At 37.3% G+C, this 16,676-nt stretch overlaps 1 protein-coding gene across 3 annotated transcripts in view; it reads left to right on the forward strand.

The window, feature by feature from the left end:
• Nucleotides 1–16,676, forward strand: part of LOC129568685 (rap1 GTPase-activating protein 1) — a 144,656-nt gene that overhangs the window by 17,208 nt on the left and 110,772 nt on the right. Inside the window, exon 1 of one of the 3 annotated variants that reach the window (XM_055446903.1) lies at nucleotides 10,937–11,034. The exons of the other annotated variants lie outside the window; for them this stretch is intronic. Coding sequence (XP_055302878.1) covers nucleotides 10,991–11,034 — 44 coding nt within the window. The 5' untranslated portion in view covers nucleotides 10,937–10,990. Of the gene's footprint in view, nucleotides 1–10,936; nucleotides 11,035–16,676 lie in introns of those variants that run through there. 3 annotated transcript variants of the gene reach the window in all.

Raw genomic sequence — 16,676 nt, forward strand, 5'->3', positions numbered from 1 at the left:
ACGAACAAACGAACATGTTCGTAGATTCTACGAACGAACGAACGAACGAACGAACATGTTCGTAAATTCTACGAACGAACGAACGAACAAACGAACATGTTCGCATACGAACGAACGAACGAGCGCTCGTTGACCGCTCTGGTATTGACATTGTTTCTATTTCGAGAGGATCTTAATCACACGTATCCATAAAGGCAGATGAATAGTTTCATCCCATGGATGGGCTTTGACCGTGTATCAACGTATACAGAGCACATTGTCAACGAGAGTGCAAATTTCGTGCATTGCTTGGAGAATTCTTTGATCTTCATGGTTCGGTATTTCAATTACAATTACATGTAGTAGCAGTATATTGAACGGTAGTCAATAATGTCCAGAAATTTGCATAGCTTTTCGTTTGGTGAAAAGCTATGTGAAGCATTGGAGATTCTTTTCACACCTGGGGGAAATTCCTATCGTCCACCTGTCGGTACGTTGGATATAAAATAATATTCGAATCGAATATATTCGATGCATATATGCATACTTGCATATATAATCATTGCAAATGCAAATGAATGTGCCAAAATGCATTCAAATAGTTACAAACTTGGCTCAATCGCTCACATCGCTGACGATAACATCATTCCATCATTTCATCCTCCGACAATGCCTGAAATTGCAACACATTTCCAAAATTGATGACACAATAAACATCGTTTTCTCCAGCAAATATCGTTTTTTAGTAAGAAAAAACAAATATTCCAAGACATATTCGTGATGACATTGCTGCTTGAGTGTAAATTGTGTGTTTTTCAAATGTGTTCAGAAAAGATAAAACCATTTCGATAAATGGAAGAAAAAACGTTGAAAAAAATGTGTCTACCTCATTTTAAAAATATATTTGCATCATTCATGAAGCCCAAAAATGCATTATGGTTAATGTAGTGGTGCTGACGTATTTTGAAATGAACGAAACCGTGCTGTATCATTTGATGTTCTCCACGGGAGTAATTACATCTTACACTCAGACATGTTAATTTAAGCAAAATTCTTGCTCCGGCCGATCTTTAATTCATAAGAGAATGTGCGTGTGCACAAAAAATGTGAGAATGAATGGAATGCCGAGTGTTAAAATGCGTGTAAACACGGTTCAGATCAAACCCGAAAAAATATTATCAATTCGGGAGCTATTGCGATACGTATATACGTGAAATGAAGTTTTGTCCAAATTCGCACATTGATTTGCATTCGGGTATACGTTTTTATTTACACGAACCATATAGAAACCACACGAATAAAACCGATTTAAATTGGGTTTTGGCGAACGCCGATTTCTAGATACGGTATTGGTTTGCATAAATAACAAGCACAGTTACATATCGGATAATTTGACATGAATATGGGCATAGCAAATTTGAAAATCGAAAAAAGACGCACAGCTTGTGCTGTTGGATTCTAAAATCAACTATTCTTCGTAAGTATTTTGTAAGAGTCTGTTGCGCAGAGTTGTGATTTACTTTGGACCGAATTTCCGCTTTCTCAAGCGTTGCCAAATTATGTGAGAATTACGGCTGGTAAGTGGTTTTTTTCTTCAGCAAAGTACCGTCCCAGTAAACACCATCAGTAAAATACAATGAACCGTTTTGTTGCACATTTGTCATTCGTTCCACTTTAAAAATTTGTGCGTACTAATGTTTTGGCAATGAATTGACCATTTTTTATGTTGATTCTTCGAACGAAGCAACAATCGCCATTCCCAGCGACTAAACACCATTTATGGAGGCCGCTCGCTTGTTTTTATTTCGCACCAAATTCCATTTTCACCAAGCATTTAAACACACATTCACTCTGCACACACACACAAATTGGTCAACAAACGACCATTTTGTACCTTTTGTGTTCTGTACAAAGGTTCCACACGTAAAATGCTTGTCTTGCTTGTAGAAAATAAACAATTGAAATAAATTCAAAACGAAATTAAATTCGTATCTCCACTATAAATTCTTCCGAATGGCTGGCTATTATTCCATCGTCAGCATATTTTCTCTAGCATTCTTTTGATGAAATTGGATTAATTCCGTCGACTCAAATACTGATCAATCATTCGTACAAAGTTAAAGAATTTCAATGAATCTCATTACGCTTAACAAACATTCTCTGTTGATGCGGTTTATCATTGCGCGATGGAGATGGTTTTGGAACTAAGCAACTTTCGGATGGACGGTAACAACACAGTCAGACCGTGGAGTGTGTATGTGTTTGTCTTCGTGTGTGTGCTTTTTCTCATCGAGCGCGCACTTACAATATAAATAATCTGCGAAATTGAATACAATGAGAAAAATTGTTTTTGCTGCGATGCTGAAAGGCGCAAACATATTCGCAAAAAGATGTGTGGCACGTTCCGTTCCGCATAAGTCTATAATTTTGTTGTTGTTGTTAGCACAAACAATAAATCGCAATTGTTCGCTCCGTAGGATAAAGTGCTACATGTTCGTTTGACTTCATACTCGGCTTCATGATGGAACCGCCACTTATAGGTTAAGTGTATTGAGAATATGGGCTCGAGCTTGTATTTATGATGCTATTTTTTTCATTTCATCATTCAACTGAATTCACGCATTGTTCGGATGTGTGTCGTTTTGTTCCGCTGTTTGTTCCACCATGTCATTTCACATATCCACATGTATTTGTTATGGCATCCAACAAACGTTCTTTACAATTATGGAATGACGACCGAAATTCACATGATTTGCCATTGTCTTGGCGCGTACGATGCTAAATAGTTGGAAAACTGCTGGAAATGGAAAACGATAATCTCTATTTTTATTTATATTCTCATGTTTACGACGAGAAGGGCTTCGCATTTGTATAGTGAATGGGATGGATGATTACAAACTTGCGATAACCCAATTTTTCAACGCAAAATTATATATGCGTTCGCTTGTTGAGTAAAGCCAATTTGATGGAGGATTTTTTTTATCGTGCGCGCATTCACATGTACAAACATAAACGCAAACACGCAGACAAAACAAGCTCGAAATTAAATCAGTTGCGAAGCCATTGAAATGTGTGACATCTATTAAATGCGACGAAAACAGGGAATTTGACCTATATTGTATGCGCTCCCAAGAGAAGAAAGTTACCATAAATGGCTCAACAATGAACATGACTCAGTTTAATCTCGTAAACAACTTGTTCGCGGTTTTTTTTTTGTGTCTGAATTTCGGTACTCGGAATTGTGTGAATTGTACATTTGGCGAAAGAAAAAAAAAGCAAGTTATGCACATACCGCAAAAATGGCCATCACAGCACGATAAATCCAGCGGAATAACACAAACCGAGAATCAAATCACATAAATTGCTTGATTTCTCGCTTCCGTTAACGAAATTGCACGTGAGTGTGTGCGCATTTCCCCCCCCTCTCTCTCTCTCTCTCTCTCTCTCTTCTCCTGTTGAGTTCGTTTCGATTAAAAACTACATAAATTTATAAGCGTTCCAATCGATATTAATCGATTTAAAATCTTGTTTGCACATCAACGCTGAGGCAGCTTTTACCTTGTGCTCGCTTGTCAATGGTGTGGATCTCTTTGCACGTTGTGCTTCTTGCGATTAATTACGATAAAAGTACACTTTATCGTATGAAGCGATGGCTGTGCATTTTGCGCGCGCACTCTAACGATAGTATACTTAGGAAGGCAGATTGCAACAAAAACGATGAAAAAAATCGGCGGAAGAGTGAAGCTAGAGAGAGAGAGAGAGAGAGAGAGAGAGAGAGTGTGTGTGTTTGTAGATTGAATGAAAGCAGAATTGGCGATGGCAAGCCATAAACCAGTTTCACAAATTAGACATTATGAAAATGAATTTGCACGATGGGGTCTATCCTCACCCAATGCACATATGAGTTGCACACGTGAACTAAAAGTCACATTGTGAGAGCAGTTGGATGTTGCGGCAGAGGCAGCGGCCAATACCGCAGTGAATATTCAAAATTGCTGTAAATCATCATATGGACGGGAATAGATCGTAATTAAAAGCGAACGAAAATCAAGGAAAAAAAACAATCAGCTCGAAAGAGCGGGATGCATAGCAGAAATAAATTCTATCGGTTGGCGTAAATTATGTAATATTCTCCGGTGTGTCATGCATATAAATGAGCATCGAGTGATATATCCCGTAGTGGTGTGTCATTAGCTTTGGGTGTTTGCATCACGAACTAACTAACGGGCTACGAAGACAAGAACCATGTTTTCATTAAATTTAAAAAGTCGTATCTATTTTCAACTATATTGGTAACTATCGTTGGTGTATTCTCATTGACGTAATGGAGACACAGAGATAGCGAGTGTTAAAAAGAGAGTGCAGTGCATCTCGCATGTATTTAAAACTTTTCGCCAAAAAGTATTTTAATGCACTTTACATTTTATGAAGCATTTGCTATTTTATTCTTCTTCGTGCTCATTGAAAATGCATTTCTTCCGCTTCTTCTTCGAACGACATTGCATATTTTGCATGCATTGTTCATGTTTAGCTACTGAACGGCTGCCGCCTCTGCTGCTACAGGGAATTTGAGTTTTGCACTGCATCAACACAGACATACCAGGAGAATAGAAGAGTAAATGTATTAGAGAATATGTTAGCAACGGCTGAGAGAGAGAAATAGAGAAAGATCCCATGCATTGCGGTCGATTGCAACTGAATTTCTTATCACTAAGTGCAGCTCTCGGTATCAACGCAACTCAATGAGTACGCAAATTTTCTATGTAATCTCTTCTCCGCACAGATCACACACACAAAAAAAAAACAACGAACGAACGAACGAAAAACGACATTGCATTTTCTGTCATGTATAATTTAATCCTCAAACAGTCCGAACACATAAAATATTTACGGCTTATCGTTCATTGCTTAATGCAAACATTGTAACGATATGCATGCTACTCGACGAGCTCAGATTTTCACTCTGTCTTCGTCTATTCTCTCATGAATGCACAAGTGATTTTCTCGATGCTTCTACTTCTCACTTTCTTTCCCACTCTCTCGTTCACCCTTTCTCCGGCTCTCTCTCTCTACTTCTCGATTTCCCCCCGCCTCCGTGTCTTTCTTTTATCATTTTGATATTGAAAATAGCGTTTCACACATTCAGTCAAGTGGCTGCTGTGCAGCAGTGATCACATCAGTTGTGAGCGTGTGTTGGAATAAATCGCTGGAAGTGTAATTGCTATCGCTGCGCTCAAATGCCCATTTATAATTGCAACTGCAGTGACATTCGACAAGATGCAAGACACACACACAGTTATAGCTCAAAGGCACACACCAACACACATACATAGACACTATGTTAATCCGTTGAACATGCAACGCTTGCGCGCTCACTAATTTTCCAACAATTCTATAGGTCAATTGACGCATTCTTTTTGATTGAGATAACGCAATTTTGAAACGAGATTAAGTGTATCGCATCGACCGATTCTCTACGTCTTCAATGAGGAAGAGACAATGCACCGAAGTATCCAAGTTACAATCTGCAATTATATTTAATTTAATGTTATTATAGTTCCGTTTTTTGACCTCGAAAACTTTACGCGAGCGCATACATACGTGGCTCAAGCAGCTCTCCATTTAATTGAAACTTAATTATGCTTTTTATGTATTGGGTCTTCTTCACGCTTCGGCATACATGCACCACAACGTGCTTTCATTTCATTCAATTATGCTTGGCTTGAATGTGATGACGTCGACGACGACGATGATGATACTAAAACATGAGTTTTTTTCACACTTTGTCGTCAAAAAAAAATCATTATATACTCGCAGGTGACAAATTAAACGAAACGAATATTCTGAAAAGCGAAAATGAGTTAAGCAGATGTTGAAAGCATTCCATAATAGCTTCAACTATTCCGCATTAGAATGGGATAGAATAACGTAAATTGGAGTTTTGTTTTTATTCCTGCTATCAATTGTAAAAATTGTATGTACAAAAAGCATACTCATGTGGGAAAAATAATCGTATTTGAATATTCGACCACAGAAAACTGGTGAACAGAAAAAACAGTTTCCGATATATTTAATCACGTGTGACGTGGCACATCCAAAGAAAAAAAATTGGGCCATTTTATAAATAGATTGAATGTCACTTCTGCACATTGCATAATTGAGTAAAATGTATCATTTTTCATACATGTAAATCGAAAGCGTTGTTGGCAATATGCCACAGTGAGTGCCTATAGCCGATGGCAAGCTGGCCAAATGAGTTGTGATTAATGCAAAAATCACGTCAAACCATTTGGGATATTTAAAGTTATTGTTCAACGGTCAAATGGATGCCTATTTTTGATGTAGCTTCCATCGACTAATTTAGCACCGTATTGTATTCAAATTTTCGATCGTTACCGATGAAATGAGCAAAATGATGAAAGCAAGCAGGCATCAATGCAAGAAAAAAACGATCCCTTTTGTTCGTGCTGTTTATGACAACTGAAATCAAAAACCAATAGGAAAAAAATTAATTCAAATACGACGCAGCGAAAAATCACGCAAAATAGAGTAACGTGGAAAGTGTATCAGCACGGCGCGCGCACAGCGGGGAAGTATAATTTGAATAAAAGTTGATGATTGCCATTCCATGTCATTCGAACTAAAGCAGCCGGCCTAAATGGCATTTCGGTAATGTACTGACTGAGTGGAAATCGAACTAGTGTGCACGAAAGTAAAATCATCCGTTTGTTCTTGCTCACCAAAATTGTCTATCATTTTTATGGTAAAAGCCGAAGGAAGAGCACAAAGGCTGAGTATAAATGGTGTTCGGTTGTTTCTATTGTGTGCGATGTCCTTTGATTGCATTATTGTGTGCAGGGAGTTGACGCGTCGACCGTCCATTTGTAACTGTCCTCTTTTTTTCTCCTGTATTCTATCCCTCTCGCTCTCTGGATGCAAGTCGATCTTCCGTAACGTGGCATCCTTTTTGAGTGCATTTCAATGGGGTCGTTGGCTGGCTATCTCTTACTCGCTCTCGTTTGCTTTCATTTTTACCTGTTTTTTTTACTTTCCAACGACAAAAACTCTATTGAAATGACGGTTGCTTTTGTTCGAACGCATTTTTCACTGCAATGAATGGAACATTTTGTAAATGTGGATCGTATTATGAATGGGAGCGACGGCGGTGGTTTTTTTATCCGTTCTACATCAACACACATATACAAAAAGCGGGGTAGTCAGTTTAATTGACAGCAAACGCGTGATAATCGAGGTTAAGAGACTCATTTGTTTGTTTTCTTTCTAGTCATTGTCTGTGGTTTTTATTCAAATCCCCGGCCAATTTTCTGTTTCATTTGCTAATTATCGTCCAGACGATGGAGTTTTATCGTTTGAAACTAAACAAAACCCACCTAAGGCAATGCACGATAACATTCAATTCATCATGTAGTAAAGTTCTAAAAATCGAAATGTTAGAATTTTCTATTTTGCTTCGATTCACAAATGCAATTCACTCGAGTTGCACAGACTTGGAAATTACTATCGCAACAAAAAGAAGAATTGAATTGGATTACGAGTTGAACAAAGCCACATCCCTTTTCCGTTCCAAATTTTTTTCTTTCATTCTCTCAGCCCTCGTTTTTGCACATGAATACACGTATACGAAGAAAAAACGATCTTGATAAAGTTGTCGACAGTTTTTGTTTTGCGTATTTGAATACGAATCGAACTTTCTCAGCGACAGGCAGATAAATATCGATCCGTTGTCGTTTCGCATGTTTAAGTTTTGCCGTAAAGAATGGTTACCGTCTTTCATTTCAAATATTGTCACATACATATAATTTTGTCGTTTCAATGGAAACCAAAGTCGAAAAGCAGCAAAAGATACAATAATAAATGATTCAGTTGAAACCCGTCATTGCATAAGAACATCATGGAAATCAACCAACAACAGCAACAACAAAAAACTATTACATTGACTTCGAATTCAATAAACTTTTGTTGTTACTACGGCAAATGCAATTATTTCTCCTCGAGGTACTCGACGTCGTTGTTGGGCAAAAATTGTTACGTATACTTGTTTCGTTCTATGATTGATGATATGCATGAATACGAACCATTTACGATGCGCTGAAAGTTTTTACCTCAGAATTCGAAATGTGTTCGTGCTTTTGATATATATTAGATGAAGTAGAAAATCCGGCGAATGAAAGACGGTTTTTATACAATGTACAAGTACATACATTTTGTCTACTTTATCTGCTATCAACCGCATCTCATTCTCAAGGACCATTTGTTCATATGGAACATTATGTTGACTATTCGTCGAATACATTCAATTATTTAATTCGCAGCAGAATTTGTTCATTAATCTAATTGAGGAATGGTGTTAAAATGTTACCTAACACGCTGAAAATGGAAGCACCGGAATTTAATGATTAATTTTCTGCGAATTGTTATCAATGTCATTTTCCGAATCCATTTCCTAGAATGGGACAATTGTTCGACCGGACATAATGAATGAATAAAAAAGATAATAAATAGTTCAAAGGGAAGATGCAAATGATAATAGTTATTATGGCATTCCGTCCATATTTTATGGTAATATAATTGTGTCATCAAAAATAATTTGCTTCATCAAGTCCAGTAAAAACACCCAAATTTCCCGAGCAGGTAAAATTATCTCTAAAATCAAAAAGGTCAATTGGTTTGCAAGTTTTAGACCATTCATAAAGTGGTAAAATATTTACGGTTCTTAAGGTCTCTCGACCATTATTTAAATCGATTCAAGGGGTTTTTCCCTTGGCGCCTCGAAAATTCGAGACAAAACCATTCAACGACTAAAATCGACCCGATTCGAAGTCACTTTGGATTTTTCAATCGACTTTTTCTTATTACTTTTCGAACTTTCTTCTGTCATCTAGGTAAAATACAAACCACAATGAGAAAGAAAGGAGAAAAGAGAGAGACACGAACATATTTTCGAATGAAGTCATCTTTATTGCCCGAATAGAAAAAAAACTTATCAGACATTAACTGCGGAATTTAGTTTTCCCTCCGAAAAGTTTTTGTCTTACATCTTGACGTTATGTGTTGCGAATGGCGATTACAAGAAATCGTTTCGAGTCAATCGTTAATGAGGTGATTTCAACAAAAAGCTGTTGAGATTTACTTAGCTGCTCATTTCACCCGATATACATGTCTCCATGTCGGGTTTCAGCTGGAGCCAAACAAGCATTATTTTTGGTACATTGCGTCATTTGCGACGCGTTTGTTATGTAAACGGGTGCTATATTCTGTGTGCTGCTCGACAAACTGTTTGGAGAGCGAACATTTTCCACCTTTTCGACATCATTAGCGTGGCAACGATAGAAAGAAAGTTTCGAAACAATAGAGAGCGCAACTGTTCAAGCGAATGTCGCCGCATTGCCGATTCGAAAAACTTTTCACTCGAGGACAATCAATTTATTCAATTGTGTGTGTACAAACATCTCAACCGACGATGATAATTGTGTTAAAGTGAAACAAGCGCGCAACCCTTGACATTATTCTCTTCGTCGCATCTTGAAGTTTACTTACCGAAAAACCCCGATTGGCGTCTGGTCCTTTTGATTTGCAATTCAGCGAAATCGCTACGACATGATTTCCATGGTTTTATGGTTATCACAGAAAATAAATGGGGCGTTATTTTGCTGTAAAAATTCGTTTCTTCTCATAAAATTATACTTTGGTGTGTTTTTCTCTGGTTTCAGTGAGATAATTGCTGTTTACTCGGATTCTCCGGTGCTCAAGGTCAAAATCGTTGCGATAAAATAATGTACGAATCGACGAAAACACCCTGCAAAAGTATTTTGATTGAATGAGTTGCTTTTATTTGTCTTTACGAACAGCATCATGACACAATTTTCCATTTTCATTCGCTTAATTGAACAACGTTGAATCGTATTTCGAATTCATGATTCGCTCTTTGAAACCCACATGGAAAACTTTTTTTTCGCCAAGTTTTATTTTTTGATGTTGATGATGGGTTTTGATTGCGTCCTGCATAAATGAAATCATTGAAATTTTTAATATAAAATATTCAACATTCATTAAATTCAATGGGTGTGAGCAAATGGAACCATCGCACCTAGAATGGCTGCAGGCCATTTTTCGCATCGACTCGCAAATCAATAGGTTTCAATATTTTGACAAAATCATTGGCCCATTTTTAACTCTATCATTTTCACCGTTAAATAATGATTTTTGCTAAAATTCAACGGATGAAAATAATTCCGCTCATATCGGGAGCCTCGAACAGTTCACGTTTTTTCTATATCCAATACAAATTAAAATTTGGTAAGAGTGAATGGGATTTTTGCCGCGAGCTGAAAATTGTTTGATTATTTCAGCATAAGTCACGTGCCATGAACACGGTTGATTCGCATCGAATCTGCGTCATAAGGCCGAGCGTTACTTTGCTTGTTTTACTTGTGTTCGTCGAACCCTTTTTTCTATTGCTTTTCTCCCGTTCTCGAAAACAAAGAGAAACACCTCGAACAATCATCTAATCCATGATTGAATATTCATTGAATTTGATCTGAGAATCACAAATGAAACGCCGTTTTCAAAGTTGTTATTTTCTCTTCGACTATTGACAATTTAATTGATTAATTTCGAAATTTATTATTACGATTCAGCTTGCCGAAATTGGCACTCAAACACACACACAAACACAGCCATTGGTGTGATGAATGAGCCACACGCACATACATTACAATTGACTGATTGATTTGAGTTTTATGCAAAACTGACAAAACGCCCAATAACTCATGCGGCTGCTAGAATTTTGCATAGAAATGCCATTTGATAAATCAGTTTGCTTGTTAATTAGCATTTGTCGAATTTGTTAAGTTTCGACGTGATCAATTGTGATGACAGCGGTTTTACTCTGCTTTGAAAAATTATACTCTCATAAATTTTCATACATTCATCAATTCTCGGCACGGAACAACAACAACAAATAGATGCCAACGACGAACTCTTTTTCTCGATGTGCTACAGTTGGCATGCAGCCGGTACATCAATTCATCGCCAGTAATTCGTTGGAACATATCCATTTGCATACTGAATTATTCAAGACCGGCACGCGTGTGTGTCTGTATGCGCCTTAAAAAATCACAAATTGATTGAATGTAAATTTATGATTTGCTAATATTTACTCTTTTCCTTTCCTTTTTGCAGGTAAGTCAAAGACACTGGGCCAAAGGGAAACCCCGGAACATTTATATTGTGGTTGTGTGTTGTTTGCTTACATCGTGGCGTGTGCAAACAAACGAACGAACTAATGAACGTTTTTAGTTTTTCGTGTTTGCAACAGCGGAAATGCGGTACCGCATTTTATGCAGCAAAAATTCAGTACATTTCACGGAAACACACACGGACAATCCGCCGTTGCATCGTTGCATTAAGTCGACGTTTATATTCGAATTGTTCAATTTGAACAGTTCAAAAACATCTTTTATCAATTGCGATTCATTTATCTATCTATTTTCTAATTCCATTTGTTAGTATCGTGTTACATTTTGCTGCATTCGTACGAAATGCTTCGGTTACGCTGTTTGAGCACCCAAAATCATAATTAAGAGTTCTATTCAAATTATGTTAATTCAATATTTTACTTGTCTGCATACTGAACACCATCAAATTCCGGATGGAACATTTTATGCTCATCTTTGATACGTCAGCCACCACGTATTGAAAGGGGTGCAAACGAGTGTTGAAGAGACAAGTTTTGCATGGGTTGTTTACTGTTGTTGTAAATTCGTATTGTTTTTTTTATTTTCATTTGAAAAAAATGATTCGTTTTCGTCGTAATAAATGGAAACGGTAAGTGTTTCGACATTAAAAGTTTATGTGGATTTTTATTGCATGCTTTTTATTTCAAGTAAAAAAAAACTGGCATATTTTTCCCATGTTTTGAATGCGTTCGACATAAAACTAAATTAAATGCCATTGTTCAAAAACATCCGACCAGTTTCAATCAACGAATACTCCCGTGCTCGAACACTGATTTCGATACGTCAAATGAAGTATGCAGAGCGGAAAAATGTGACAAATAGCATTGTTTTAATGTGACTTGACAACCATGAATGATAAGTGATTCGATACATATGATGAATGTGTGTATGACGACGAGAATAGATGTTATTCAACAATTGCAATCCGTAATCCATCAAACGGTATGAATGGAATGTTCGACACACGTAATGTGTGTGTGTTGCAATTCAAAATGTGCACGTGGATACGGAAAATATGTATCAAAATATGGCTCGTCACCCAGATAAATCGACACGCAAACAAAAGAGTTCCGCCGAAAGGATAACATTTTTTTTAAAATTTTGATTATGTTCTGGAAAAAAATGGCAGCGCGTGGAATACTTAGAATTTGGGTCGTTGGAGAAATATTATGTTAATCAAGTTTGAAGCTCGCATTTGATGTGCTACTGATCACAAGGAAAGAAATCGAACAAGAGGGTAGCAATTAGAATATCTATGCATACGAAAATAACGACGAGATTGAAAAAAGGCTTCACCGCACATTTTCGTGAATCAAACAAAACGATTCGCCACACATTTCCATGTACCAAAATAACAATCAAGAATTTCCTGTAATTCAATTCAAACACAACGACACCGACAAAAAAAACTTTTTGTTACAATTGTAACATGATTTCATTTCATATACGTCATACGGATGAAAAACCTTTGGTTCCGCCAGAAACGGAAGTTTTGATGTGGAAAAGTTTTGTGAACTACTTTTGACACAATATTGCATGGAATAAATTAGAAAAATGACACGTGCCACGCTCACTCGATCCGTGCCGAATGACAAAGCCATTTGTTTCAAGTTCGGATTCAGTGGAAAAAAGTTCTTTGTTTATATTTAAAACTGGCAAAAATTCAAACATATTTTCCATCACAGACTCTGAAGTGGTTATAATCATGGGATTAAAAAGGTAAATAGAGGAAAATGCAAAACTATGAAAAAAGAACCTTGGCTTATGGTGATGCAAAAAAAAGAATGAAGGTCTACTGAACAAAGGCCAATTTGTAACAAGATTCGCTGGAAAAACTGAGAGAATATGCAAATTTTGCCGATCGATTTTTCTCTGGAAATCTTCGGAATCAAATTTCTCTTTATTGAATATTGCGTTCGCTGTCGATGACATCAAATAGATTGGAAAAACTTGCTAATTACTTTGTAGTTTCGGTTGCGGAGAGAAAAAGTGAAAACATGAACAAAATGAAAGGACGAAAGGAAAATGCTATTTTAAGAGACGCTGAAATTTACATAAAATTGGGTCGAATGAAAGAGGAATTAAAACTGGATCTAATGCAAATGATGTCACCCAATACAGCTTGAACTGGTTTTTTATTTCGTATACAAAAACACAGATCGTGTTTGCATGTACCTCCGCGCGCTGGATCGGATTACAAACCAAAGCCAAAGCCATTTCGGTTATGTGGGCCTCATTTCAATTTCAATGTTCCAACGCTGAAAAAAAGAGAAATGCCATCTACAAACTCACGATTATGTTACAATCTCCTTGGATGAGGTTGCTCACGCTCACCAAAAGCATACCAAAGAAGATGATTATTATATCACCTCAGGCCAATATGACATACAAGAATTTTTGTATCGATTTTTTTCTTTGTTCGCTTTGTTCTTTTTTCGGTGTGTGAATGCAATTTAAGTAGTATTTTCGTTTGGATCAATTGATCGGTTCGAGCTTCGAATGTGAGCAGGAAATAATGCGATTTCTCTCGTATTGGAAAAGAGGTGGCTAAATGTCACTGTGCTCACATTGCAGTGGCAAATTGAAAACATCGCGTTCGATGTACAGCGCAGAGCGGCATCAGCAAAATTTGCATATTTTTCAATATATTTTTTCTTTCGTTAATCCTTTTGTTCGGTACATATTCAGATGGGCGTTGCAATGGTGTAAGTCGCCTTGTAAATTTCCGTACCATAGCTTATGTCATATATGTATTTTGCACGTTCATTTCAAGCAGCCCACTTTGTTTCCGGCAAACTAGATTTATAACCGAAAATTCATGATCGCCTACTGTGCGCGCGCTTTGTACTCACTGATCCATGTTCTAATTTTGGCTTTATATGTTATGCGAGCACAACTCTCGATTGCTATTTTTGATGAACGATGACAGCAACAAATAATTAAATTTCTATAGAGGCGCCCCACGGAAGCCCAAAAACGACGGCCTTTATTTGCATTTAATATTATAGATTTAATTGGGGTTTGCAGTTCAGCATGCCAACTATTTCCGATGATATCTAAGCATCAAACTCGTTATCAGCATCCGGTTTTCGTAATGAAAACACTCTGCCCGCATCATTTGGCACCGGCAAAATGAAAAGGTGGAAGCATTGATTCGTGTTTGAACGTTAATATTTAAATAGTTTATGTTCGAGTAAAAAAATCTTTTGCTCGTTATTGAATGTGCGAAACGTCACATTTGGTGCTAGACACTAGCACTGTTTGTAACTGTCTTTTCCAAATTTGTTCTACATTTGATGCGCACGGTGATTTGTAGCGAAAATCCATTTATTACATTTGCGTATCCGTAAATCATAAATACGTCGTCGCATAATTGAGCAAAAGGCAAAATTTAATTTAGCAACAAATCTGCATGTTTTATGTGTCCTTTGACTTATCAGCGGTTCATTCGTGCGAAGAAATGCGCCCACGAAATATGGAAATGAAAAACAATTTTATTAATTAAAACTATTACACAATTCCCATCGTTGGGCGTTTTTCCAGCATGCCAATGTAACGACTGTGCATCTCCGGTGAATAAACATTTTCTGTTTAACGTTTGTTGACTCTCGTTCTCTCGCTCTCCACACACTTCGTTTGTACTTTTAGTTTTGTGTTCAGTAAAAGTTTTCGTGTCTCAGTGGGATTATTCAATTTAATGAGTTTTTGACTTTTCGTTTCAGTGTGCAAATAGCGAAAAAAATTGGGAATGAAAATCATGTCACGAAAACATTACATTTTGCCAAATGTTTAGGAAATGAATTTAAATTATAATCACTTTGGTCAAAAAATCTGCACATAATTCGATATAGCACAGGCGAAGAAAACACGACGATGCATAGCATATTTTTTCTGTGTAGCACTAACTCTCTCCGTTTCCTTATTTCTCATTCTTTGTCTCCGTTTGACGGAGTTGAAAAAATACACTGAAATCACATTGGACCTTGTGTGCGTTTGTGTCGCACACAATAGAACCGTCTTTTTATTCTACACCAAACTGCGTTCGGTAGGTTCTGTGTGCTCATGCCGTATATATACAAATATGCCAAAATCAATGCAATGAGCGTAGTCTATACACACACCATTGAATGTTTCCTTGGTTAGACAGTGGACATTCTCTATCTCTCTTTTTCTCTCTCTTATCCTTGCTTTTAATATAGTGGCGTTTATTTCATATTTATGGCGTTTTTTGTTGCGTTGAAAATGTATATTTGTATAACACACAAACGATGGAAACAAAATGAAAAAATGTAACCGTTTTGTCAATATATCTGTGGGAGAGTACAACACAAGCACATTAAAAACGCAAGCACATGAGGGTCCGAACGAATTTCACATTTTTCGCCACATTATTCTGTGATGAGAGACTATTGACTGAGTAACACATTTTTTTCGTCAATGTATGTAAATAAAACTAATGCCAGTTTGATTTATTTAATTAACAATTCATATTTATTGAAGTTGAAACCGATTTTCCACACTTTTTACTCAAAATAATGAAACTTTTGCTTTTGTGACAATATTTTCGATGTGTCAACGTTTTGCACTATTACATCCGGCTATCTCAATTGGCTCTTTCTTATTGTTGTTATTGTTTGTGTAATTGCTTATTTATTCATGTTAATGGTATGATTTTTTTTTGCTCGATTGAGCTCGATGCGAACGGGTGCCCATCGATGGGCTGGGGCAAATGTGCGAGCGGCATCGTTCTCGTAATTTCCATGCAGGAGATGTTCCACCCACTGCACCACCACGCGTTCCGTGGGCCGGCCTTGGAAGGCGTCACGGTTCAGCTGATCGAAGTACGGCATGACATCCATGCCCTGTGGATCTCTGGGCGGTGATGGTGGCTTTGCCCGCCGGTTGGGGTCCTTGTAACCCTTTGGCTGCCGTGCCAGTTTATGCAGAGGTGTTCGTTTGCGTTGGCACTGGCTGAGATTCCCATTCAGCGCTTGTTGAGTGCGGAAGACGTGCTAGCAGTATCTGCACGGATACCAATTGTTTGGTGGCTGCACTGATGCCATTTTTGATTGATGATCGCTATTAGGAATTTGTTTTCTACTATGAAGTAATTTTCTTCCACGAAGAAATTTCTAGTTGGTGTTCCACTTCTAAGTTTGTTTTCGGATTTGTTTTGTACTAGGCCGTTTTGTTCTATACTATTTTGTTCTAAGCTGTTTCGTTCTGAGCTGTTTTTTACAAATACAGTTTGGTGATTTTGAATGCAGCGTCAAACTCGAATGAAAGAGCAAAAGACTACCCGAGTGGAAATGCCTTTGCTTCTAAAAAGCAATTCATCATCGGACAGTTTTGCTTCTTTTTTCTGAATTTTCATCAAAATATTGCAGCACTCCTGAATGCTCCTGAATTGCTTCGTTTTCATCTGAATTTCTTCTGAAT

The sequence above is a fragment of the Sitodiplosis mosellana genome, unplaced genomic scaffold (genome assembly GCF_009176505.1).
Source record: "Sitodiplosis mosellana isolate CC-2019 unplaced genomic scaffold, AAFC_SMos_1.0 Smas_scaffold_21, whole genome shotgun sequence".
Lineage (NCBI taxonomy): Eukaryota > Metazoa > Arthropoda > Insecta > Diptera > Cecidomyiidae > Sitodiplosis > Sitodiplosis mosellana.